Genomic DNA, 27414 nt, shown 5'->3' with positions numbered 1-27414 from the left:
GGAAGGGGGGGTTAAACCAAGAGGCTGACCAGAGGGGGGTGGTGTTGGGGTAGGGGGAAGAGAAAAGTTGAGTAAAGAAAACATTGGGGAAGTAATTTGGTCTGGGGGCCGGGATTGTTGTGGGGACTGGGTCGGGTATTGTGACTGGGTAGGGTAGTGGGACTGGGTTGGGTAATGGGGCTGGCGTGGGGTTTGGTAATGGTGCTGGTGTGGGGATTGGAGCTGGGTTTGGTAATGGTGCTGGTGTTGGTATTGGGGCTGGGTTTGGTAATGGGGGGTATGGTGTGGAAATGGGGCCTGGGGTGGAATTGGAGTGGAGGTGTGGGGAGGTGTGTGGGTAGATTCATTAATGGCCTGCAGTGCAGCATTATGGCAGGTATTCATTACCCGCATCTGTTGCTCAAAAGAAAGCTTCTCCATGCTCATGAGCATGGATTGGAAAAAAAGATTGGCCGGATCGGGACTTACAGCTGAATGCAGCCTATCCAAGCGACTGCTGGTTTCCTGGCTTGTTTCACTGATGCGTGACTGCACCATGTTGAAACCAGCAGTCACTTGCTCTCCCAAAATTTTGAAAGAGCCTTGGAAGGATGCATTCAGGTGTAAGAACTCAGGAGCATAGCTCCTTTCCTGACCCCTCTGTCGCTGCCGCCACGAACCTAATGGTGGTGTCGAGGTGGCAGGATCAGAGGGGTGGGGTAAAGGGAACGCTAACTGTTCAGCATCAGATGCGAGCAATGAAGCCTGCAATAATGCTCCACTGCTTGGGGCGGATGAAGTGGAGAGGACAGAGGGGTCAGAGGAGGGGACAGAGGGGTCAGAGGAGGGGACAGAGGTGTGGGGCCTACCGACGTGGCCCTCAGTGGCGGACTCAGGAGGGATCGCTCCAGAGGGCGCAGAGGAAGATGCAGGCGCCCGGTGGCTGGAGAAGGTGCTGTGAAAGAAAAAACAAAAGGAATTAATACATTGGAATGAAAAAGCCCTGACTGAAAGCAAACTAAGTAGACAGGTTAACATGGTTATTAGTGGGCTGTAGAATACTTACACTCTGCTCAGCATGGTTCGCCTCAGGAAGGAGAGGGCCTGGCCATATTTGTATTTGCTCCTCTTCCTTCCTGCAGAGCCACTCGGGGCCTTCATCTCATCGTTGAATTCCCTCTTAAAGCGATCCCTCAGTGACCGCCACCGCTTCCTAACCTTTCCAACTGTGAAGACAAGAATCAATAGAAAAAACAAAAAATTGGTAAATGCAATACATTACAGTCATCTCAAAACATCACTGGAAAGTGAATACTTACCTAGTTTGCTCTGCTGCTGAGGATGAAGGCTCTCCCGCCTTGGAAACAGGTTGCGACACACTTCGTCCCAGAGCCGACGGGTTACACCGGTATCAGCATGCCTGCGGTCAGCCATGTTCCACAGCGGCTCCCGCTCGCGAACCTCATCGATGAGACAATCGATGTCAATGTCATCATCATCATCATCCTCTTCTGCGGGAGCACGCTGTGAAGCCTGTGTCAAAAAAAAAAAAGGAAAACAAACAAATTAGCACACTGAAATACTAAAGTACCAATAGAATCCCCCTCCCCCCCAAAAAAAACTCACTGATGGATGACCGCGGCGACGAGTCCGCCGACTCTGGGACTGTCTGGGAGAGCCTTCAGCGGCAGCAGCAGCAGCCTGAAATAAAGTAAACAAATTCTCAGTTAAGGTAGGCAGGTGTTTAGAAATCTGTTTTGTGTATGGTGCAGTGTGATGTGGGAAGCAACTGTTTCACCACTACTTACACTTGGTTCCTCCTCCACTTGCATCTCTCCACCCATCTCGCCCCCTTCTGACAGCTCCTCATCTGATTCAGCTTCCTGTTGAAACATAATTTATGCATGTGGTTAGACATCAAAATGTAATTTTAAAAAGCGAAAAAAAATAAACCCATTTTTTGTGTTAACTTACCGATACACGCTGTTGCTGTGGAGGAGGGCTGTCAGAAGAGGACATTGTTTTGTGGTCCTGGTGGGCAGCGTCTGTGGTCCTGGTGGGCAGCGGCTGTGGTCCTGGTGTTTCTGTAAGTTAAAGAGACACTTGCAATCTGCTCGACACATTGAAGTAGCAGATTGGGGGTCTTCAAAACTTACTTCTAAAACTTCTTAGCTGTGGTCCTGGTGGGCAGCGGCTGTGGTCCTGGTGGGCAGCGGCTGTGGTCCTGGTGTTTCTGTAAGTTAAAGAGACACTTGCAATCTGCTCGACACATTGAAGTAGCAGATTGGGGGTCTTCAAAACTTACTTCTAAAACTTCTTAGCTGTGGTCCTGGTGGGCAGCGGCTGTGGTCCTGGTGGGCAGCGGCTGTGGTCCTGGTGGGCAGCGGCTGTGGTCCTGGTGTTTCTGTAAGTTAAAGAGACACTTGCAATCTGCTCGACACATTGAAGTAGCAGATTGGGGGTCTTCAAAACTTACTTCTAAAACTTCTTAGCTGTGGTCCTGGTGGGCAGCGGCTGTGGTCCTGGTGGGCAGCGGCTGTGGTCCTGGTGGGCAGTGGCTGTGGTCCTGGTGTTTCTGTAAGTTAAAGAGACACTTGCAATCTGCTCGACACATTGAAGTAGCAGATTGGGGGTCTTCAAAACTTACTTCTAAAACTTCTTAGCTGTGGTCCTGGTGGGCAGCGGCTGTGGTCCTGGTGGGCAGCGGCTGTGGTCCTGGTGGGCAGCGGCTGTGGTCCTGGTTTATCTGTTAATATGTATAATGGATCTATAGTTAGACCACCCCCTGAACTAGGTAATGTTCAACGATAAACACCCTACTAAAATGATGTCAGAAATGTTCATACAGGTGAACACCAAAAAACCCCCAAAAAGTTGCACGTTATACCAATCATTTCCATGTCCCAAAAAATAAAATTTTTAAATGTTAACACAATGAAAAAATATATTTGACACATTTTATTTAAAAAAAAAAACCTCCCCCCCCCCAAAAAAAAAAAAACTTTACAGGTTAACCTTTATTAAAAAAAATGAGCCCTCAACCAACCCTGTATTGCATGTGTAACCATTGGTACATACACCAGTTTTAAATTTACCTTTATGAAATAATACTACGGACATTTTTTTAAAAAACATTTTATTATAATTTTTTTTTTCTCTCTTTTTTTAAAAATCACAATTAGGAGCTGACATGCTCTTTATTTTAAATACAAGTACTTCAAATGCAAATGGTTATAACTGTAATTAAAATAAAATCAACACTTTTATTAAATAGAAAAAACCCACACTCACACATTCAAACCACAAGCTGCAGACCGCTAGACTTTTTTAAAAAACACATCAGATTGAAAAAAAAAAAACACATTTAAACCACATGCTGCACAGACCACTATACAGTCAATACATCAGAAAAAGGCAAATAACCAATTACAGCATGGACAAATGCACATGCAATCAACAAGACGCACACAAAAAACATGCATGGTATGTGTCCACATTCCGGATCGCATCAGAATTTGGTCAGGATTTCCCATCAGTATTTGTAAGCCAAAACCAGGAGTGTAAAAATTAGGTAAAGTATAATAGGAAAACAGGCACACTTTTGCTTTATCACTAGTGTTGAGCATTCCGATACTGCAAGTATCGGGTATCGGCCGATACTTGCTGTATCGGAATTTCCGATACCGAGATCCGATATTTTTGTGATATCGGGTATCGGGTATCGCAACAACATTAATGTAAAAATGTGTAAAAAAGAGAATTAAAATAAAAAATATCGCTATACTCACCTGTCCGACGCAGCCGGGACCTCAGCGAGGGAACCGGCAGCGTTGTTTGTTTAAATTTCGCGCTTTTACTTGGTTACGTGAAGTCCCGGCTTGTGATTGGTCAGGGCGGCCATGTTGCCGGGACGCGGACCAATCACAGCAAGCCGTGACAAAATTACGTCACGGCTTGCTGTGATTGGTCCGCGTCCCGGCAACATGGCCGCCATTAACCAATCACAAGCCGTGACGTCACGGGAGGCTGGACATGCGCGTATTTTGAAAAGCGCGCGTGTCCAGCCTCCAGTGACGTCCCGGCAACATGGCCGCCATTAACCAATCACAAGCCGGGACGTCACGGGAGGCTGGACATGCGCGTATTTTGAAAAGCGCGCGTGTCCAGCCTCCAGTGACGTCCCGGCAACATGGCCGCCATTAACCAATCACAAGCCGGGACGTCACGGGAGGCTGGACATGCGCGTATTTTGAAAAGCGCGCGTGTCCAGCCTCCCGTGACGTCACGGCTTGTGATTGGTTAATGGCGGCCATGTTGCCGGGACGCGGACCAATCACAGCAAGCCGTGACGTAATTTCGTCACGGCTTGCTGTGATTGGTCCGCGTCCCGGCAACATGGCGCCGTGACCAATCATAAGCCGGGACGTCACTGGAGGCTGGACACGCGCGCTTTTCAAAATACGCGCATGTCCAGCCTCCCGTGACGTCACGGCTTGTGATTGGTTAATGGCGGCCATGTTGCCGGGACTCGGACCAATCACAGCAAGCCGTGACGTAATTTCGTCACGGCTTGCTGTGATTGGTCCGCGTCCCGGCAACATGGCCGCCCTGACCAATCACAAGCCGGGACCTCACGTAACCAAGTAAAAGCGCGAATTTTAAACAAACAATGCTGCCGGTTCCCTCGCTGAGGTCCCGGCTGCGTCGGACAGGTGAGTATAGCGATATTTTTTATTTTAATTCTTTCTTTTACACATTAATATGGTTCCCAGGGCCTGAAGGAGAGTTTCCTCTCCTTCAGACCCTGGGAACCATCAGGAATACCGTCCGATACCTGAGTCCCATTGACTTGTATTGGTATCGGGTATCGGTATCGGATTGGATCCGATACTTTGCCGGTATCGGCCGATACTTTCCGATACCGATACTTTCAAGTATCGGACGGTATCGCTCAACACTATTTATCACCCACTCCTGGTTTTGGCGTACAAATACTGATGGAAAATCCTGACCACATCCTGATGCAATCCTGCACATGGACACATACCCTCCCACATGAACAGGCATAAAATTGGCAAAGGCATAATAAGGTGCAGGCACATGATACAAAAGCACACAACCGTCCAAAAATACACACATACACATGCACGCACATAGCTTTATGCAAATACACATATGTACAACAAAGGCAGAAAGGTGAACCCAATCAGAAGACGCATACACACACACACACATACAAAAGGCTGACAATCCTTTGGCTGGAGCTGCATGTCTTCACAGTGGCTGGCATCATGGTGGATCTGGACTCTAGCATGGCACTGGCTGGTGCAGGACGATGGCAGGCCTCAGGTTCTCTTCAGGTTTTAAGCTCTTTCTGTAGTCAGTACCTCATATACACACACAAATGCACAGGCACACAGATGCACACAAAAATTGCAATACTCACACTGGCTCTATGGTGGCTGGAGTCCTATGGCTGGCTCCTGTGGCTGGAGTCCTGTGGCTGGAGTCCTATGGCTGACTCCTGTGGCTGGAGTCCTATGGCTGACTCCTGTGGCTGGAGTCCTGTGGCTGGCTCCTGTGGCTGGCTCGGGTCTTGTGGCTGGCTGGGGTCCTGTGTCTGTCTCCTGTGGCTGGCTCTATGGTGGCTGGCTCCTGTGGCTGGCTCCTGTGGCTGGCTGGGGTCTTGTGGCTGGCTGGGGTCCTGTTGCTGGCTGGGGTCTTGCTGGCAGGTTTCTCTCTTTTGTCTTCTTTCAGGCATATGTGGGGTTGAAGGCCCAGGCCAGGTTTATATAGATTTGGGGGTGTCTGACCAATTGGCAACAAAATACTTCTTCTGAGCATGCGCAGTGTAAAAAAACGTATTGCAGCACTGTATTGCGTCGTACGACGTGTCCCGACGCATCCGTCGCTCATAGGCTTCCATTGCAGCCAACGACGTATGCCGCAGGATGCGTCGCGACACGTTTTTTAGGCAGAGACAAAAAACGTTACAATCTACGTTTTTTTGAGACGACGTGTCGCCAAATTTCGACGCATCCGTCGTAAAACGTACACGACGTATGCCAATCCGTCGCCATACGTCGCCAATACAAGTCTATGGGAAAAAAACGCATCCAGCAAAAAGTTTTGCTGGATGCGTTTTTTCTGAAAAAAGACGTTTTGAGACGTAATGCAGTTAACGCTCGTGTGAAAGTAGCCTTAGTTTGAAAGTTGCTTGCGGAGCATAACAAGTGAGCAGGTTGATAAACAGAAATGAGGGAGGAGATGTAGGAGGGTGCCACACTGTGGAGAGATTTTTTGTGAGAACAAGCAGTTTAAATTGGATCCTATAATGTATGGGCAGCCAGTGTAATGACTGGCACAGAGCGGAGGCATCCGAGTACCGATTAGCCAGATACACAACCCTGGCTGTTGCATTAAGAATGGACTGGATAGGGGAAAGTTGAGTGATGGGGAGGCCAATTAATAGAGAATTACAGTAGTCAAGGTGGCGGTGTATCAGGGCAACAGTGAGGGTTTTTCTTGCTTCCATGGGGAGAAAGGGATGGATTTTAGAGATGTTCTTTAGGTGCAAGTGACAAAAGCGGGCAAGAGATTGTATATGGAAGGTGAAGAACAGATTGGTGTCAAAGATAATACTCAGATTGTTGGCACAAAGTTAGAAACAGAATTGTCTAAAACACTGCTTACATTGTTAACAAAGCAGCCTATGTTAGTTACATATGGTATGGGCTCATTTTGTTTTTTTTCTTGTGTTTTGTCTATGAAAATGAGCACAGTGTGAACATGCTCTTGCACATTGCACGTATGCCAACTTATTCTCCGGCTCATTTCTTTGGTTTTCCTGTAGTTTCTTGTACTTTGTACAAACAGGGGCGTAGCCCTACTTTTGAGCTAGGCATTTAATCTACATGGCTTCCCAGAGGCATGTGTCTGCACAGTCGGCCCCTGTCCTGCTCTGCCCTTACATTCCACATTGAGGTCAGCTGACACAAGGTGAGGTTTTAATACTAGAGACAAGTAAGGACTGTACCGATTGGGTACATATTGTTGAAGTGGGATGGCTTTTATGCTTAGTTGATCAAAACAGTGTTAACTAAGTACCCTATGTTATTTACATGCATTATTACAATTTACTTATTTTCTTGCTGCAGGGTACGTGCTCATTATGGAAGCACATACATACTACGGTAGTCTGCACAAGCCCTAAAGGTGACTGAGTTCCATAGTACTACTAATGTTTGCCTAGTATTTGTATGATTATCATATTTTCCTACCATCCAAATGTATGTTCCAGGTAAATCTGCTGTAAAGGTAGAAGATAAAAAAAAAAGATAATGTTGCAGAATATGTAATTAGGCATTAGGCTGGAGTCACAGATAATGTATAAAAAATAGGTCAGTTTTTCACGGCCGAGAATCGCAGAAATGTTCCCAAACAGTGATCCGTATGTCATCCGTCTACAATGCGAGGATGCGATTTTCTCACATCTAAGCATCTGTGTGACATCTGTGTGACATCTGTAGCGCCCCCACTGCCGCAGGGCCGAGGGGTACCCGGTACCGGGCCTCTGAGTCTCTGCTCTGGGGTTGTCACGGTGGCTAGGCCCGGTCCGTGACCCTGCTGAGGGGCGTACAGTAAACGATATGATGGATGGGGATGGTGGTGACGCTGTAGTGGTGCGGTGCAGTAAATAACAAGGACACCAGGTTGCAGTCTCTTTACCTCTTGACTGAAGATCTCTGGGTCCTCAGTCCGGAGTCCGGATAACCAGGCTGCGCAAGTCCGGCCGGTCCAATGGCACCTCCAGAGTTCTCTTTACAGGTGGAAATCTGTGCCTTCCTTCTAGCGCTATGTGTTGCGGTCCTTCCCTGCTGTGCTTACGGAAAGTCCCCACAACTGTTGTGTCCGTTTCTTAAGTTCCCTCACAACTCGATTAGATGATGTTCTGCTAATCCTCCGTCCCTCCCTGATGTTACGGTTGGGACGGCACCCGTATGACGGGTAGGCTCGGAGCTCTTCCGGGACCCTAGAGTCGCCCCTCTCCACAGGTTGCCCCCCAAGACTGCATAGGTGATTTAGATGAGACAGCCCGCCTTTGACTGACTGTCCTGCCGTTGGTTTAGAGTATGGCTTGAAGCTGAATATTGTAATACTCCCTCGGCGTTCCGGCCGCCGGTTATGCGCCTCAGTAGGATGTTGCCTCGGTCTTACAGCACGACCCCTACTGGTATTCTCCTTATTGCTTTGATCTCGTTTCTCACTCAGCACAATCTATCTCGCTTCCAATCCCTCCTTGGGCACCGCCGCTATACTGAGCAGGCACGGTCCCGTTACGTTCGCTCAAGTTGCCAAGTCTCTGTCAGGATCCCACCCCTGACAGGGACCCTACCGAATCTCCCCCTTCAACACCCTCTGCCACAAGGTGTTGCCTGGTTCCAACCCAGTCAGCTTCTGTCTAACTTCCTGCCCGACCCCCAGTTTACCCACAATGGTGGGGAGTGGCCTAGTGAATAGAACCCTTAGCTCCCCCCGGTGGCCCGGCTGTGAAATGTATTGGTGTCTGTGATACCTGGTCAGATGAACTCCTTCAGTGCCATCAGACGTACCATAGCTCCCCTTAGTGGCGGAGCCACAGTACTGCAATGACCAGGACTCTGGGGCGCTGCACTCCCCCCCTGGTTAAATCCAGTACTCCTGGACTGGGAAGAAAACAACAATACAGGTTAGCAAAAAGACATACAATTTTGTTGAGTGCAATAACAATAAGCATATTTGAACAGAGCTTCCCTTTATGGGAGGTGAGGACACTTGAACGTTACAAACATGGTTCAATATCATAGCAACATGCTATAAATAACTTTTCTTACCCAACCGGGTATTCTACTTAGTGCAAAATTGTTGAACAATAATTTAACATTGCCTTTAAGGACGTACACTCTAAATCCGCTAAAGACCTTCTTATAATCACATTATAAGGCAATTTAACTTTTACATTCTCCTTCTTTAAATCTGCAGGACCGCCTGTCCTAACGGCACCAGACCTACTGCCTCTCCTTTCTTACAGGACCGCTCCTTTCAGCCCGAGCCTTCTGTCTTTTCAACTACTTTACACAGTATAGAACATAACATTACTTTCAGTTTAGAATCAATGAGCCATCTCTATATGGCTCCTAAGAGAACTCACTAACTAACCCCATACGGGTTCACTCTCTGTCCTCATTTTTCTATCAACATTATCAAACATTTTTCACAATTAACTTGTTAAATACACATAACTTTCTCATGCAAACATTATCATCACTTTCTTTTTGTCAAGACGTTATCGCTATCTCTTAGTCTTAAAGCAATACCATTCTTTAAATGCAACAAGTGAACATCCCCTTTAAGAGGGGACCAAGTCTCTATGAGGTAGCATATCTTCTCAAGCTACCAGTCCATACTCAGCAAAGGCTCCAGTGCGGTATCTTCACAAAGAGTCTTTCTTTAAGTAAAACCAGTAGGAAGCACCTTTAAGAAGGTGCAAACTATTTACAAAGAGTTTGTATCATGCACTGTTCATGATTGCGGCAGTTCTTGATAACAAAGGAAGAAAATAGAAAATAACCAAAACGCAATAGGGATCCCGGGTCAACGAAGGGATCCCTTTAAGAGTTAACCCTGGACGGGTTTAGCAGCAACATAACGGGAAGTAAACAGTTAGAAGAACTATGTACATTTACTAAAGCATTCTTGCTTACTCAGTCTTGTAGTGTAGGGGGTGGTCTTCTTCCAGGCCTCACCCGGCCAACGGGTCGCCTTGGTGTGGCAAGGGCCGGTCCTGGCTCCAGCAGCGACAGGATCCCTCACCGGGATGCCCTCCTTGCTTGTGGGCGAGCGCGACCCAGAGGCACGCGGTGGACCTGGACCTCTTGTGGTTCCGCGGGGACGGGCTCCGGCACCTTCCCTGCAGAAGGTTCATCCTCCGGCGTTCCGGCAGCAGCCTGGAGGGCGACGCACTGCTGGACGCCCCGAGCTATCCAGCCAGCTCCGCCAGCTTCCCTCCTTCACCGGGTGTAGGTCACCGCATCGCCAGGCTCCAGATCGGGATCATACCTTCCCCCGCAGGGCTCTAGTTCTTCCCGGTCCACACGGACCTGCAGTGGCTCCCCAATCTCCTGTATAACTCCCCTTCCTTTCCGGGAGTTAAAGGATACCACTACACCCCAGTGTGACGATGGAACCTCCTCAACACTCCTCAGATAAACCTGGGCTGCCGGTTGGGGCCTGTTCCGCCACGCTGTCATCAGGCGCTGCAGGCGCTCCGCCTCCGGCAGGATCCTCAGGCCCTGTGCCTGCAGCTCACACTCCGCCGCGGCCGGGATGAAGGAAGCGGGAGACACCGGAGACAGGCGGACCTCCGTGGGTTGGCCCAGCCGAGCGATTACACGGGCATCGGCTTCCAGGCGGTAGGCTACCTGCCGGGCCTCGGCTGCAGCCACACACTCCTTGGACATCGGCCATGGGGGCTGGCCTATCGGTAGCTCCGCAAGGGTCAGTTCCCGCAACGATGGCGCGTCCGGGGCTGTGTCGGGTTCTGCAACCTCGTGCTGAGTTGGGGCATTCACACGCGGTGCTTCCGGCGTCGCCATTTTCGCTTCTTCTCTGGTGTCCTCTTCCCGCGGCCTCTTTCGTGGGCGGCCCCGTCTCCATGGTCTCCACCCTCCAAACAGGATCAGGAGGCGGACCTCGGCTGTTGACGGACACGTCCTCAGGACACAGAAATATTTAGACTGGGCGGCCATTGTCCTTCGCGCTCTTCGGCTTATCTACGCCCACTCCACGCCCCTCTTCTTCTGCGCTCTCCTCAGCGCTGTAATGGCGGCGGATTTTGGCGGTAAATGGCGCAGCACAGTCTTTACAATAAAGTACCGTCCAAGCACAATAAATCACAGTTCCAAGGCACACATGACCTGATTCTTCAGGCTTAAGTAGATCCTGTTCGTGACGCCAAGTTGTAGCGCCCCCACTGCCGCAGGGCCGAGGGGTACCCGGTACCGGGCCTCTGAGTCTCTGCTCTGGGGTTGTCACGGTGGCTAGGCCCGGTCCGTGACCCTGCTGAGGGGCGTACAGTAAACGATATGATGGATGGGGATGGTGGTGACGCTGTAGTGGTGCGGTGCAGTAAATAACAAGGACACCAGGTTGCAGTCTCTTTACCTCTTGACTGAAGATCTCTGGGTCCTCAGTCCGGAGTCCGGATAACCAGGCTGCGCAAGTCCGGCCGGTCCAATGGCACCTCCAGAGTTCTCTTTACAGGTGGAAATCTGTGCCTTCCTTCTAGCGCTATGTGTTGCGGTCCTTCCCTGCTGTGCTTACGGAAAGTCCCCACAACTGTTGTGTCCGTTTCTTAAGTTCCCTCACAACTCGATTAGATGATGTTCTGCTAATCCTCCGTCCCTCCCTGATGTTACGGTTGGGACGGCACCCGTATGACGGGTAGGCTCGGAGCTCTTCCGGGACCCTAGAGTCGCCCCTCTCCACAGGTTGCCCCCCAAGACTGCATAGGTGATTTAGATGAGACAGCCCGCCTTTGACTGACTGTCCTGCCGTTGGTTTAGAGTATTGCTTGAAGCTGAATATTGTAATACTCCCTCGGCGTTCCGGCCGCCGGTTATGCGCCTCAGTAGGATGTTGCCTCGGTCTTACAGCACGACCCCTACTGGTATTCTCCTTATTGCTTTGATCTCGTTTCTCACTCAGCACAATCTATCTCGCTTCCAATCCCTCCTTGGGCACCGCCGCTATACTGAGCAGGCACGGTCCCGTTACGTTCGCTCAAGTTGCCAAGTCTCTGTCAGGATCCCACCCCTGACAGGGACCCTACCGAATCTCCCCCTGCAACACCCTCTGCCACAAGGTGTTGCCTGGTTCCAACCCAGTCAGCTTCTGTCTAACTTCCTGCCCGACCCCCAGTTTACCCACAATGGTGGGGAGTGGCCTACTGAATAGAACCCTTAGCTCCCCCCGGTGGCCCGGCTGTGAAATGTATTGGTGTCTGTGATATTTGGTCAGATGAACTCCTTCAGTGCCATCAGACGTACCATAGCTCCCCTTAGTGGCGGAGCCACAGTACTGCAACGACCAGGACTCTGGGGCGCTGCACATCCGTATGGTGAGATTTTCTTGCCGGCTTGCAAAATGGACATATAATGGATCCCGGGTCAGAAAATCATGAATAAATAATGTGGAAGCCTATTTATTGGCTCCACAAGTTCCATCCTACAAGCGAAAAAAAACTGCGTGGTCTCCCTCGCAATTTTCTTCGCCAGAGAGGGAAAGCATATGGCCGGGGCTGATATTTGTAGCCTGGGAAGGGGTTAATACCCATGGATCTTCCCAGGCTATGAATATCAGCCCGCAGCTGTATATTTATCCTTTACTGTCTATTCTAATAGGGAGACCCTCCAAAAAAATTATGTGGGATCCCCCTATAATTAATAGCCAGAAAGGCTATGCAAACAGCAGCTGGCTGATATTCATAGCCTAGGAAGGGGCCATGGATATTGCCCCCCCAGGTAAAAAACCCAGCACACAGCCACCCAAGAAAAGGCGCATCTGTAAGATGCACCAATTCTGGCACTTAGCCTCTCTCTACCCATTGCCCTGTAGCGGTGGCATATGGGCTAATAAGGGGTTAATGTCACCTTGCTATTATAAGGTGACATTAAGCCCAGTTAATAATGGAGAGGTGTCAATAAGACACCTCTCCATTATTAATCCAATAGAATGAAAGGGTTAAAAAATACACACACATTACGAATAAAGTCTTTTAATGAAATAATTAAACACACAGGTTTTCCATCTTTATTACACTCTCAATCCAAGCGAAGCCCTCGTTCTCCTGTAAAAAAATCCCCCCCCTATTGCTACCACTCCGACTGTAAACCACTATGTAATGAATGAAAAGCTGCCTGTGCAGCTTCCCCGCCTGACCGGACATGAACTCTGTAGCATGGGAAAGTTTCTGAACTTTTTTCCACGCTGCCAAGTACACCTCAGATCAGGCGGGGCTGCTGCGCAGCCTTAGTGACTACCGCTGAGGTCACTGAGCATGCGCAGACTCACAGCCTGACCTAAGGTGGACACGACAGCTTGGTAAAAAGTTCAAAAACTTTCCCACGCTACAGAGTTCATGTCTGGTCAGGCTGGGAGGCCGCGCAGGCAGATTTTCATTCATTACACAGTGGTTTACAGTCGGGGCGGTAGCATTAGTACCGCATTCGGTTGTAAAGTATATATCCCCCAGATATGGATTACACCGTGGGACTGACTGTATGCCGGACAGGTATGGGTATATTGTTGTTTTTTTATTTTATCATTTATTACAGGAGAATGAGGGCTTCGTTTGGATTGGCAGAATAATAATGAATGCAAAACTGTGTTGTCTTTCATTTAATTAAAATACTTTATTCTGCATGTGTGTGTGTTTATTTAACCCTTTACAAACTTTAGGATTAGTAATGGATAGGTGTCTTATTAACACCTCTCCATTACTAATAGGCTTAATGTCACCTTACAATACAAAGGTGACATTAACCCCTTATTACCCCATATGCCACTGCTACATGGCAGTGGGAAGAGAGAGGCTAGGTGCCAGAATTGGCGCACCTTACAGAGGTGCCTTTTCTGGGGTGGCTGGGGCAGATGGTTTTAGCCAGGGGGGAGACAATAAAAATGGTCCCTCTCTAGGCTATTAATATCTGTCCTCAGTCACTGGCTTTTCCTGTCTGGTGGAGAAAATGGTGCGGGAGCCCATGTAAGGAGGTTGCTTTCCCTGCTCCTTGCCTGGAACCACTTAGTCAGACAGCTGGGTTGTTGGGGGGAAGACTTTCTGCCCTGGACAGAGGGGACTGCTGGGAAGAGAGAGGTGTGGTCAGAAAAGAGCGGGAGAGCAGAGAGGGGACAGCGTGCCAGAGAGAAAGCAGGCTGCAGCGCCGCGCTCCCCATGACAGAGTGCTCCCCGTGAGGGCACTAAGGCTGGATTGAGAGTGGGGACTTGGAAGCCTCCATAATCTGAGAAGACTCTTCCCCTGACAGTGCAGAGACAGTGACTGTGCAGCCCTGGTGACCGCAGTGACAAGCAAAGATCCCTGAGTGTGATAAGTAACTGCCCAGTGTGTGTGTGACACCGTTACTACAGAGAGACTGTCAGCCTGGTGCACAGAGGCTCTTGCAGCAGCGACGGAGACTGTACTATTTCCTGGTTCCAGTTTCACTTTGAGAAGAACAGGCTGCAGAGGCTTAACCCCGGAGTCTCCAGGAGTCTCCAGTTCTCAGAAAACAGGAAAGACTTCAGGCTCTTCAAGTGCTGCTGGTGACTGTACCCACATTGGAATAAGGACCCTTCAGTCAGGACCTCCCTGGACTGATAAGTTACAAGAACACTCGTTAACCCTTTCGTTGCCGTTTAACTGTTTACTATTGATTTACCTCTATCAACCCCCTGTTTACTCCCTGCGAGGAGAATCTACTCCTGTTAATAAATTCCCCTCAACAGTTGGTCTGTCTGTTCCGTGGTGACATACGCAACCCTGCACTCTATTACACCCACATCAGTTTTTTCTGTGAATACATTCTTTTAGTAAATACATGCAGGTCCAAAATTTTACACACACATAGTACTAACAGTATTCATCACTGACATATATAAATCTAACTATTCTGCAATGGTTAACTGTATGTAAACCATGTCTCCTATCCTGTCAGCTTCTGCAATTATTTCACAGAAGCCGATAAATGAATTACCGGATTTTCTGGTATCTATCTCTCTTTGAATTATAAAGATATATATATATGTAGAAATATATATATATATATATATATGTGTGTGTGTGTGTGTGTGTGCTACTGACATATATACTGTATATATATATATATACATCTATTCTATGTGTATATATCTATTCTATCTATTCTAGTGTAAGCTGTCAGTGTGATTTTACTGTACACTGTACTGAATTGCCGGCTTTTCAAAGGACACCGGTGCGTCTTTCTCGCAAGTCACACTGAGGGTCCGTGTGCTGTGCGAGTTTTTCTTGCACCCATAGACTTTTATTGTCAAGTCTCGGCCAATATACGGTGCAAATCGCAGCATGCTGCGATTTCACTCGCACGTACAACCCCTGGCAAAAATTATGGAATCACCGGCCTTGGAGGATGTTCATTCATTTGTTTAATTTTGTAGAAAAAAAATCAGATCACAGACATGGCACAAAACTAAAGTCATTTAAGATGGCAACTTTCTGGCTTTAAGAAACACTAAAAGAAATCAAGAACAAAAAATGTGGTATTCAGTAATGGTTACTTTTTTTAACCAAGCATAGGGGAAAAATTATGGAATCACATCACTAGTATTTTGTTGCACCACCTCTGGCTTGCAGTCTCTGAGGCATGGACTTAATGAGTGTCAAACAGTACTCTTTTTCAATCTGGCTCCAACTTTCTCTGATTGCTGTTGCCAGATCAGCTTTGCAGGTTGGAGCCTTGTCATGGACTATTTCTTCAACTTCCACCAAAGATTTTCAATTCGATTGAGATCCGGACTATTTGCGGCCATGACATTGACCTTATGTGTCTTTTTTCAACGAATGTTTTCACAGTTTTTGCTCTATGGCAGGATGCATTATCATCTTGAAAAGAGTACTATTTGACACTCATTAAGTTCATGCCTCAGAGACTGCAAGCCAGAGGTGGTGCAATAAAATACTAGTGATGTTTTTGAGTATTTTTTTGTTTGTTTGTTTTTCATGATTCCATATTTTTTTCCTCAGAATTAAGTGATTCCATAATTTTTCTCCTATGCTTGGTTAAAAAAGTAACCATTACTGACTACCACATTTTTTGTTCTTGATTTCTTAAAGCCAGAAAGTTGCCATTTGAAATGACTTTAGTTTTGTGCCATGTCTGTGATCTGCTTTTTTTTCTACAAAATTAAACAACTGAATGAACATCCTCCAAGGCCGGTGATTCCATAATTTTTGCCAGGGGTTGTATAATACGGCTGAGAAAAAAAAGGATGATGGGAGCTGCCCCATAGATTAACATTAGTCTGAGTGCTATGCAATTTTTTCTCGCATAGCACTCGTCTCCTCTCTAGTGTGACTCCAGCCTTAGATGTATTGTAGTGCTGGGATAATGACTATTCTCTGCGCTGCTGAGCCCCTTATCCCAACACTACAATAAGGCAAAAGTAGTGGTTATGTAACACACAACCCCATCAGGTGAGCACTTACTATACAATTACTATTCACCTAAACTGGAGAAGACCCTATTTGCACTTTATGCTTTTCCTAACAACCCTAATTTTGTATTAGAACAGATACGTTAAAAGTTCACATCTTTGTGAAAAAAATCTGCTGTTTTGCCAATCAGGAGAAATAGTTGTACTTAAAGGGAACCTGTCACCAGGTGTTCCCAACATAAACTACAGGCTCCACCTTTACTGCCTCTCTTACATCAGTCTAGCAACCTGTATGGAGATGTCGCGACAGTGGGGCCAGAAGATTGCGGTGTCTACTAACACATACATCTGTACTGGTTACAGGCGTGGATTAAGAGTAACCAGGGACCCGAGCAGTTTAGAAGGCGTTGCCCCCACCCACAGGGACCCGATGTATCATGTGACATTCACATGCCCACCCCTCCCGATAGATCATGTCATAGGTCGTGTGAGTAACACACAAGTGTTCTAGGGCACATCGGCATACGGAAAATGACACACATTTTTCCCTTATGTATGGCACTATAAATAACTTGATGCTATACAAAATAAAGCAGGGGTGGGAGATTAATTTTCTCAAGGGGCCACATGGCAGACCATGACTATTGTGGAGGTCGAACCAATAGGGTGAAATTAATTCTGCTCAATATTATTATAATATTTAAAAAATATTAATAATTGTATGACTTAATATTGAGCAGAATTAAGTATACCGACATCCCCCTACATACAGTATGACCCACCACATACCCCCTACATACAATATTAGCCCCCACACAGCCCCTTCAATCAACAACCAAAGCAATCAACCTATGGGGCCCTTATACATGTTAACAATAACAAAAAAAGTTAAAAATTCTATCTTTATTTAGTTCATTTAAAAACCTCATGCATAAAGACATAAATGCACACACACTTGCACAGAAAAACAGTGATATAAAAAAGAGCAGAAATGAGGGGAGATATGTACTATACAAAAAAGAAGAAAGTATAGGACGGCACCCTCTCAAGGTATAGAGGTTCTTCTGAGACTAGGACTTAGGTGTCACTCAATATCCAATTAGTGACTAGCCGCACATTGTAATCCCAGGTGCTCTTCTGAAAATAACATGTAAATCCAATCCATATGCAACAACGAAAAAAAGAAGGCACTCACCGATCCAAAATTCATCACTTTATTCCATCTTCAAATAAAATTCATTGCCGGGGGAGTGAATATAGGAGCTAGTGTGAGCAGGGGTAGATGACGGCCGTTTCGTGCTGTGCTTGCGCTTCCACAGGTCAGTATGTGCGAGGATGCCGTGACGGAAGAGATATGCTGGGCATAGCACACTCCCCCCGTAGATATGTACTAGTTTTGCCCTTTACAATTCCCATCCTGACAGTGGATGTTGACACCCTAAGTTGGAACAGTATGGCGCCCCCACTCTTCGTCGACTTCCCCTATGTAGCCCTACCACTACTCTAACTAACAAGGCATCTTCTATAGGTGATCAGATAATATGCGATGAACATACATAAATATATACAATATAGATACCAGTGGGATGAGGGGTGTGTGTGTGTATATATATATATATATATATATATATATATATATATATATATATATATATATATATATATATATATATATATATATATTATATATAAAATCAATATTTTTCAACAATCTGACCGGAAAAAAAGTCCTAACAAAGTTTAATAAGAAACATATATGATGTTCTTATCAAAGAAGTGGTAGTGCAATTAAACTGCAAAACACCCATATACAGTTGTGCTCAAAAGTTTACATACCCCGGCAGAATTTTTTCTTTCTTGTCCTTTTTTCAGAGAATATGAATGATAACACCAAAACTTTTTCTGCACTCATGGTTAGTGGTTGGGTGAAGTCATTTATTGTCAAACTACTGTGTTTTCTCTTTTTAAATCATAATAACAACCCAAAACATCCAAATGACCATGATCAAAAGTTCACAAGCCCCAGGGATTTTAGCCAGATAACATGCACAGAAGTTGACGCAAATGGGTTTGAATGGCTACTAAAGGTAACATCCTCACCTGTGATGTGTTTGCTTGTAATCTGTTTATGGGTATAAAAGCTGAGTGAGTTTCTGGCATCCAGACAGACTCTTGCATCTTTCATCCAGCCATTGATGTTTCTGGATTGTGAGTCATGGGGAAAGCAAAAGAATTGTCAACGGATCTATGGGAAAAGGTAGTTGAACTGTATAAAACAGGAAAGGGATAAAAAAAGATATCCATGGAATTGATAATGCCAGTCAGCAGCATTGAAACTGTGATTAACATATGGAAAATCAGATTGCTTTTGCCTCAGGCACACTAGTGCTGAGAGGGTTAATTTTAAAGTTACAATGGGCTGGTTTTATGTGAGCACCCATAGAGTGGGATGGAGGGTGGTGCTCACGGTATCCCCTCATGTAGAGCCCACACCGGCATATGTACTAACAGGACTTGCGGTGATGTCGCAATCATGTGATTGTAAGGAGCAAGACCGGGCTGCGGGTACCTGTACTGAGCTGGGTCCGGAAATGTCGAGGCTGCGTCCCATGTTGTCCGGGGGAAGGAATAGAGAATCGGACATGTCACATGACCCGGGAAGAGGGGGTGTGTTTAAGCTGGAATATGAGCAAAAAGTGCGCGAAACGACAGTTAGTTTGCAGCCGGCGGAGGCCGAGGCAGATGGGGTGTGTGCGCAGCATGCTCCGGTCTCCGGGGAACAGAGCCGCAACGGGCTGCAGCTGACCTCCCGTGGGCATGGCATCGGAACTGTGAGCAGAGACAAATATTGAATTAAAGGCAATGAAGAACCAAATGCCTAAGCAGAGCGAGTATTGGTAATGAAGAAGATGTACTGTAAGGTTGTTTTTACAGCTTACAACACTGGAATTGTCTGTGAAGGAACACACCCTTCTATTTGAGAACTTGGCACCCCAAAGTTCTACTATGACCACAATGGGGAATACTGTAATTCCAGGAGAGTAATGTTGCTGCACAGATGTAATTGTACCATGACTCTGTAAGGTTACTAGCAGATGTGCGGGATGCAGTGACGGACGGGAAGCAGAGCAATAGTTAACAGTTTTATTAACAATAAATGAACTCCACGCAGGTAGTAGTGGGTTGTAGAGTGACGGTAGGGAAATGGGAAAGAACTGGGAGAATGGCAAGGTAGGTCAGGGAGGAACGAGAGTTCAGTATTAGAGAGAGAAGTTATCAGACTGCAGTCTTCTTGAGTGCGGCGTCTCAGGGTTCCAACGGTGGCACAGACAACAGCGGCACGTGATGTCTCAATGAAGTCCGTAACAAATGGGAATCCAACGGTGGCACCAACAACAGCGGCGCGTGCAGGTATATGGACCAGAAACTGCACAACTATAACCCCCAAGCAAAGTCAGGTCACGCGTGTCAAGGCCGCTATTAACTAGAACAGTCAGGGGTAGCTGAAGGTCATGCTCCCAGTCTCTTTTCAAGCAGCATGAGAGCGGTATTCACATTCCCATTGTGTCTTGCACCTTACTTTATGGCGGTCACCGGGCACGAACTGTACGTCTCCTTTCCTCTTGTCCTCGCTGATGGCGGTGGGCGACAGCAGTCGCTGGTCTGTGTGGCGTAGGTGCTCCCCAGACGGAGCACTCCCCTCTTTGTCTGCGGCAGCACCTTACTTGGGTCTGCTCTGTGCGCATGGCTCTGAACCACTCTTCTCTGTATGCCTGGCCCTATTCTTGTGCTGGTACTGTCTGGAGGGACGGGGTGCAGCACTTCTCTTCCCGCGCGCTGCTCTGCACTGGTGCCAAAAGCCCCCTGCAGCGCGCGCTTTTCTGCTTTTACCTCATGCTGCTCCGCGCTCTCTTTTTGCTCTCCCCGCTCCCTCTTGTCAGCAGGAAGCTCTCTCTCCTCCTTCCCTCCAGAAGCAGGGGAAGGTCTGCCTCCCTAAAGCCTTCCCCCTGGAATTAGAGGATGCAGCCCTTTCAGTTCCGGACCCGACATGCAGGTACCCGGTCTATCCCCTTACAACTCTGGCCAGGCATCCACGCACCAGTCGTTATAAAAATAGCTCCAAAACAGGAGGACCCAGCAGCATCAGTAAATAGCTGTACCTCAGCATTGGACACTTCGGCTGATTGACAACAGATATGATCTTTGTAGCTTTGAAGAAAAATCCACCAAGCATTCAGATTGTGTGTAATAGGTCTGGTTATTACCCATATGAGATGTTCCAGTCTGGAGATACCTCTGGTGTAAATCAACAAACACCTTGAGACCAAGTAGGGACTGCATCTGCTTCAGTGTCACTTTGCTAACAGAACAAAAACCTAGAATCATATTAAGGCATTTTTCAAATTTTTCAAATATTTTTATTTTTTCGAAGTAATGTAAAATAGCCATAGAGCCAATGTCAAAACGCACAACCCACTCCAGAAAACTGCTGAACATTTCTAAATAGTGACACAAAATAGAACAACCCATAGGCAGACATGTATTATAGTAAAATAGACCAACTAAACAACAACCTAAAAGGTGACAGCTAGTGATGAGCAAGTGTGCTCGTTACTCGAGTTTTCCGAGCATGCTCGGGTGTTCTCTGAGTATCTTGGGCGTGCTCGTAGATTAAGATTGAGTCCCTGCAGCTGCATGATTTACGGCTGCTAGACAGCCTGAATACATGTGGGGAATCCCTAACAAACAGGCAATCCCTGCATGGGTTCAGGCTATCTAACAGCCGCAAATCATGCAGCTGCAGGGGCACAAACATAATCTATGAGCGCGCCCAAGATACTCGGAGAACACCCGAGCATTCTCGGAAAACTCGAGTAACGAGCACACTTGCTCATCACTAGTGATAACAATCAGGGTGCACAGGCAGCAGGCGAAAGGTTAACTCGATGTTGAATTTTGCCATAAGTGCGCCTTGGCCTGTGTTCCCCATCAACAAAACTGCTCTATCAAGGGAGACATAAGAAACCGATGCATCGTCTTTTGAAATGCCATCATTCACTGATCCTTCCCTGGAATAAGACAGGTGCTGAATTAAATCAAATTTGTTGGGCGGAGAAACTCTCAAATTTGAAAATGTGGGAGTGCAAAGGGCCCTCAATTCTGCCCAGAGTGATCTCTTTTTCAGTTTTTTCCCTAGCAATACTTGGGTTGTTAATGACAGATTTCACGTTTTTCGCTAAGGAGGGCTCGCTGTAATAGAAAAACGGAATGAAAAAAGCAAAAGTGGAACCACAGCGGAGCAGAGCAGCTGTTAGGGCTAGCGGAACGCACCTAATGAATGTATATATTTTATTAGGATAGATGCGTTCGCAGCCCTGGGTCCACCGTGCAGGAGAACCTGCTGCTAGCAAATAGCGGAACTAAATGGCGGTGTTAGCTAACTCTGTTACTTCACAGAGCAGCCGTGAACTCAAAGCACTGCGCCCTGTTAGACACCACAGAGGCACAGTCTAACTGTCTAAACAAGAACAGTTAGTGGTCTTGCATGCACATGAAACTCCTCGCCGGAGGTGCCAGCATTCTAGGGGCTTATTTCGGTCAGGTCCCTGAACACACAAGCATACAAACTCCTCGCCGCAGGTGCCAGCATTCTAGTGGCTTATTTCAGCCGGGTCCCTGAACACATTCATAAAAGACCGCACTTTCGCAAAGTACATAAATGAAAGCAATACTTAGCGCATGGCCGTGCGGCCATGCGAGCCTTAAATAGTTGCAGCACTTACAGGACCTACCAAGAAGGACCAATGAGAGGCTGCCACAGAGCGTGAGCACCTACAGGACCTTAGCTGCAGTGTCTGATCATGTGACCCTCGATCTCCACTGAGAGATCTTACTCTGGGCATGCTCAGAACGAGAAAAGCAGGACTTAGACCCAGGAGTGTCTGCTCGCTGCTGCCCAGCACTGACTTCAATGGCAGAAGCAGAAAAAGCAGCAGCAACTCTCTGTACAGAGTCAGACTGAGCAAGACGCTGGGACCGAAGTCTCCACTGAGCAGACTCCACTGCGGCAGGAAAAGAATGGGAGACGGCAGCGGAGATGGCCCGAGATTCCCTCTGTGCAGAGACGGGAACTCGACCCCTAACAGCAGCTGCATCTTTATTGGGGTACTGATCTAACCATGGAGACCTGGTGTCCTTTCCTAATGTTGCATTTACTGGTTGGCTTACCTGGCTTGGGACAACAAAGCGCTGGGTGCTGACTGCCGCAGGCGGAACATTTGTGTTTATATTTGCATAATCTGTAAAACCTGCAGTGGCCTTCATTAAAAAGCAAACACGTTATGGGTGTGCCGTCTGCGCATGGCCACTGTCCCTTGAGTGAGGGAAGAAGAAGCAGTGACCAAGGATTGAAAGGGCGGGGTTCTTTGTGATATCATTAACCTTAGCTACATGTCAGTGGCCTTGGCCCCTCCCACCCAGTATCCGATTGTAACGACAAGCGCCTCCTAAAGTCCTCATCATATTTGTACCATGCACTGCCACAGTGAGATTTAAAATCATTATATATGTAGTCCATGTAGACAAATAATTCTGGTCAGCGTTCGCTTGCCCGTGACACAACTGAGCAGCATGAAGGCTTGACAGTTTTTCATGGTTTTGGCAACTTTTGCACATCTTTCAATTGACCTTTCAAAAATGAGCCTTTGCTCTTTATCTACCGTGTGCTGGTCTTCTGACATTAAAGACCAGATGTCTATGTTTTGGTTGTCCCATATATTCTTCGTCTCCTCATCTAAGTAAGACCCAAAAGGGCTGATCCAACAAAGAATGCTTCTTTATGAAAACCGGTTCAAGGTTTTTCAGATTGCTGTTTGACCAACATTGGGAGTGGGGAATGTTTTTTTGGCTCTAACTTACCTATTAAGGCCCTTAAAGCAACTACTAAGTTGCCACCTGCTAACTTATACCCCCAAGTCCCCATAAAGTTAAACTCACTGTTTGCAGCTGGAACCTGTGGTGGTCATGATGGGGTGTCCCGCCCTTCGTGAGACTGACCTTCCCCTTTGCACAACCAACCGGCTGACTGTGAAGTCTCCCACCTCTTGCAAAGAGGTCTGACCTGTCCGATTCTGATGAGCTGCAGGAACTAACTGATGGAGAGAGCCAGCATGAGGATCTGGAGTGGTGAGACCTCCTACTGCATCTTGATGCTCTAGAGCAGGGGTGGGCAATTAATTTTCCCGAGGGGCCACATGAGAGACTGTGGCTGTTGTGGAGGGCCGAACCAATAGACCAAAAGTAATTTTGCCCAATATTAATATTAACATATTCATTATAATTACTTTATATTAATATTAATTGCATCACTTTATATTGAGCAGAATTAAGTATGCTGACATCCCCTATATACCGTTTGAACCTGCACACAGCCCCTTTTATATATCATATGAGTCACCACACAGCCCCTTATTGAGAATTAACAGAGAGTGTGTGCAGAGAGAGAGAGAGAGAGGACTGTACCGAAGAAGACTGTACTTACCGTGTGCACACTCCAGATGGGGAGGGAAGGAGAGAGTAGCAGGCTGATGCGGCGGTGTGAAGAGACACAACCATAGAACAGAACAACGAAGTACAGAATCAACAGGCAATAGCAAAGTGGGGGACAGACCGGTTCAGCAACAGGAAATATTCACGCAGAGCAGGCACAAGGCACAAGCACACAAAACACCAGGGTCACCTTAACTCAGCCGAGGGCAGGAGCATAACTGACAAGGACTCGAGCAAACCAAGGCTATAAAAAGCCCTCCCAGAACCAGAAAAAGGCCAGAAATAATTAGCCCCTGGCACGTCAGTCCAAAAAATACCATAGGATCATGACAGTACCCCTCTATCAAAGGGGGGCCACTAGATCCCCAAGCCTCTCCGGATGTTTGGCATGAAATGCTCGAACCATGTACCAAGTGAGCAGGGACCCAGGAGTGATCCTCAGGCCCATACCCCTTCCAGTGAACTAGATATTTCAAGGAGCGAGCATACTCCATGTGACCCTCCACCAACACCGGAGGAGCCACAGACCCAGGATCCTCTTTGACTGATCCTAATGGTTTCAACAGGGATTTATGGAATACATTAGATATTTTAAACTCGGCAGGAACACGCAACCTAAATGCCTCCGGGTTGACTATTTCTACAATCTCATATGGACCAATGAATTTTGGTCCCAATTTGGCTGACTGAACCGTAAGATTGATGTTCCATGTGGAAAGCCAAACCTTCTCCCCCACCTGAAATATGTGCCCCGGAGTTCTCCTTCTATCCGCAAAAAATGTATACCTCCCTTGAACCCTGGAGATATTCCGGCGGACTTCAGCCCACAGATCTTTTAACTGCTGAACAGATCCCTCCGCCCCCGGGCACCCAGAATCTAATCGAAAAAATTCCCCCAAATTCCCCAAAATGTGGACTAAACGCATAGTTGACCAAAAATGGGGACATACCGGTGGATTGATTCACCTGATTGTTAAAAGCGAATTCAGCCAAAGGTAGAGCGTCACACCAGTTATCCTGTCTGACAGAGGTCAAACACCTAAGAATCTGTGCCAGGGATTGATTCGTGCATTCAGTCTGGCCACTGCTCTCCAGGTGATATGCAGAAGAGAAAGATAAAGAAATGCCCAATTTCTTACAAACTGAACACCTCTCTAAGACACCACATTCAGGGGTACCCCATGCAAGCGGACCACATGCTGCACAAACAACCTAGACAAAGTGTCAGCTGAGGGCAAAGCCACTAAGGGATCAAAATGGGCCTGCTTGGAAAACCTGTCCACCGCTACCCATATCACAGTATTGCCCCTGGGAGGCGGGAGACCGGTGACAAAGTCCATAGACAGATGAGTCCATGGCATATCGGGAACCGACAAAGGCACCAATTCACCAGCCGGCCTGCCATGGGAGCTTTTGAATCGGTCACAAACCCGACATGCAGATATTAATTTTCTGACATCAGAACCTAGTGAGTTCCACCAAAAAACCCTAGCCACAGCCTGTCGTGTGGCCGTGATACCGGGAAGGACACTAAGCCTGGACTCATGAAATTCCTGTACAAGCTTAGAATGCAATTGTTCAGGAACAATTTATCCCCAGGCTTAGAAGCAGGGGCTAGAGATTGGGCCCCCACAATCTCTCATTCCAACTCAGATAAGACCCCCACCACCACCACCCCGGGACAAAGAATGGAAGATGGTGGTTTGGGGGAAGATATGGGCTCAAAACTTCTGGACAAAGCATCCGCTTTAACTTTCTTGAAACCAGGACGAAAAGTAATAGAAAACTGGAACTGTGAACAAAAAGGAACCAACGAGCCTGTCTAGGAGTCAGTCTTTTTGCAGACTCGATACATGCCAAATTTTTATGATTCGTGATTACAGTAATCGGATGAGCCGCCCCTTCCAAAAAGTGCCTCTATTCTTCGAACGCCAATTTAATCACAAGAAGTTCTCTATTGCCCACATCATAATTTTTCTCGGCAGAAGAGAACTTCCTGAAAAAAAAGCACAGGGTTTGAGGTTAGTTAAAGTGGCAGGACCCTGGGACAACACTGCCCCCAACCCCACCTCAGAAGTGCCCACCTCCACAACAAAAGGTTTGGACAAGTCTGGCTGAATCAAAATTGGAGCAGACATAAAACATTTTTTGAGTGCCAAGAAGGCCTTCTTGGCGGGCCCAGACCAATTTCTTACATCTGCCCCCTTGCGGGTAAGATCAGTAAGAGGTTTACCCGCTTGTGAAAAACCCTTAATGAACTTTCGGTAATAATTCGCGAATCCCAAGAAGAGCTGCAGCCTCTTAAGATCTCATGGTTGCACCCAGTCTGCAATCGCCTGCACCTTCTTGGGATCCACGTGAAACCCCTCACAGGAGACAATAAGACCCAAAGAAGATAGTTCTTGTACAAAAAATGAGCATTTTTCCAAATTAACAAACAATTAATTTTCTCTGAGTCTTTGGAGGACCGTTCTTAAATGTTGTAAATGAGTCTGACTGTCCGGGGAATACACTAAAATGTCATCCAAATAAATAATAACAAAGTGGCCTATGAGGTTCGCGAACACCACATTAATGAAATTTTGAAAAATAGCAGGGGCATTAGTGAGTCCAAATGGCATGACCAGATTTTCAAAGAGTCCAACTGATGTGAGGAATGCCATTTTCCACTCGTCCCCCTCCCGAACCCTTATCAGATTGTAAGCCCCGGATATCTAATTTGGAGAACCATTTGGCCCCTGATAACTGGTTACGCAAATCTGGGATAAGGAGAAGAGGGTAGGTAGGTTATTTTGCTGAGTTCCCGAAAGTCGAGGCAGGGAAGCAGACCACCATCTTTTTTCTTAACAAAAAAAACCCGGCAACCACAGGAGAAACGGAAGGCCGTATATGCCCCTTATGGAGGCTTTCCACAATATAGTCCTTCATGGCTAACTGCTCAGGACCAGGCAAATTGAACAGACGGGCTTTCAGTAACTTAGCCCCCGGGACTAACTCAATGGCACAATCAAAGGGTCTATGAAGCGGTAAAACCTCTGCCTCGCTTTCGGAAAACACATCCTCGAACTCTTTCAGGTACTCCGGAATACCTTCCAGACCGACAGACGACACAGAAACAGATTTGACTGGTACAGATAATAATGCAGATTCACAACAATTGCCCCATCTCCCAATTGATGATAGGCTTGTGGCGTTGTAACCAGGGCATACCCAACACCAACCCAGCTGGTAAATTTTCCAAATCAAAACAACTTATTTTCTCAGTGTGATCAGAGCCCACTTTGAATGAGAAGACTTCTGAGACGTAACAAATCCCTTCTTTGGTGAGGGGAGAAGAGTCAATGGCCACCACTTTAACAGGAGTCTGGACTCTAACTGTCACTATCTTGCATTGGGAAATGAGGGCTAACCAAGTTGATAGATGAACTGCAATCCACAAAAGCTGTACAAAAAGAAGGAGAACCGTCCACTAAAAGTTCCACCTGCAGCAAAACTTTGAAACATGAGGGCAAGTGTACCTGAAGGTCTGGATAGCCTCCTCGACTACTACCCAGACCTAGTAGTTTCCCGGCGCCTTGGATGATGAGGGGCAGGAGGGACAGTCCTTCCTCCAGCATGCTGATTCTCCACAATAGAAGCACAACTGCTTCTCGCGGCGGCAT

General features: G+C 47.1%; 1 protein-coding gene across 1 annotated transcript; it reads right to left on the bottom strand.

Moving 5' to 3' along the window:
* Window positions 1-481: 481 nt before the first annotated feature.
* LOC143767585 (uncharacterized) lies at window positions 482-27414 on the bottom strand. The gene is made up of 10 exons (XM_077255995.1): window positions 27271-27414; window positions 26963-27194; window positions 26688-26877; window positions 18774-18882; window positions 1788-1862; window positions 1606-1680; window positions 1299-1512; window positions 1046-1205; window positions 546-934; window positions 482-504 (listed from the first exon to the last, which is right to left on the bottom strand). Exons 1-10 carry the CDS (start codon window positions 27412-27414, stop codon window positions 482-484), a joined length of 1611 nt encoding a protein of 536 aa, XP_077112110.1.

Source organism: Ranitomeya variabilis, chromosome 4 (genome assembly GCF_051348905.1).
Source record: "Ranitomeya variabilis isolate aRanVar5 chromosome 4, aRanVar5.hap1, whole genome shotgun sequence".
Lineage (NCBI taxonomy): Eukaryota > Metazoa > Chordata > Amphibia > Anura > Dendrobatidae > Ranitomeya > Ranitomeya variabilis.
This window is presented reverse-complemented; position numbering and strand designations above follow the sequence as displayed.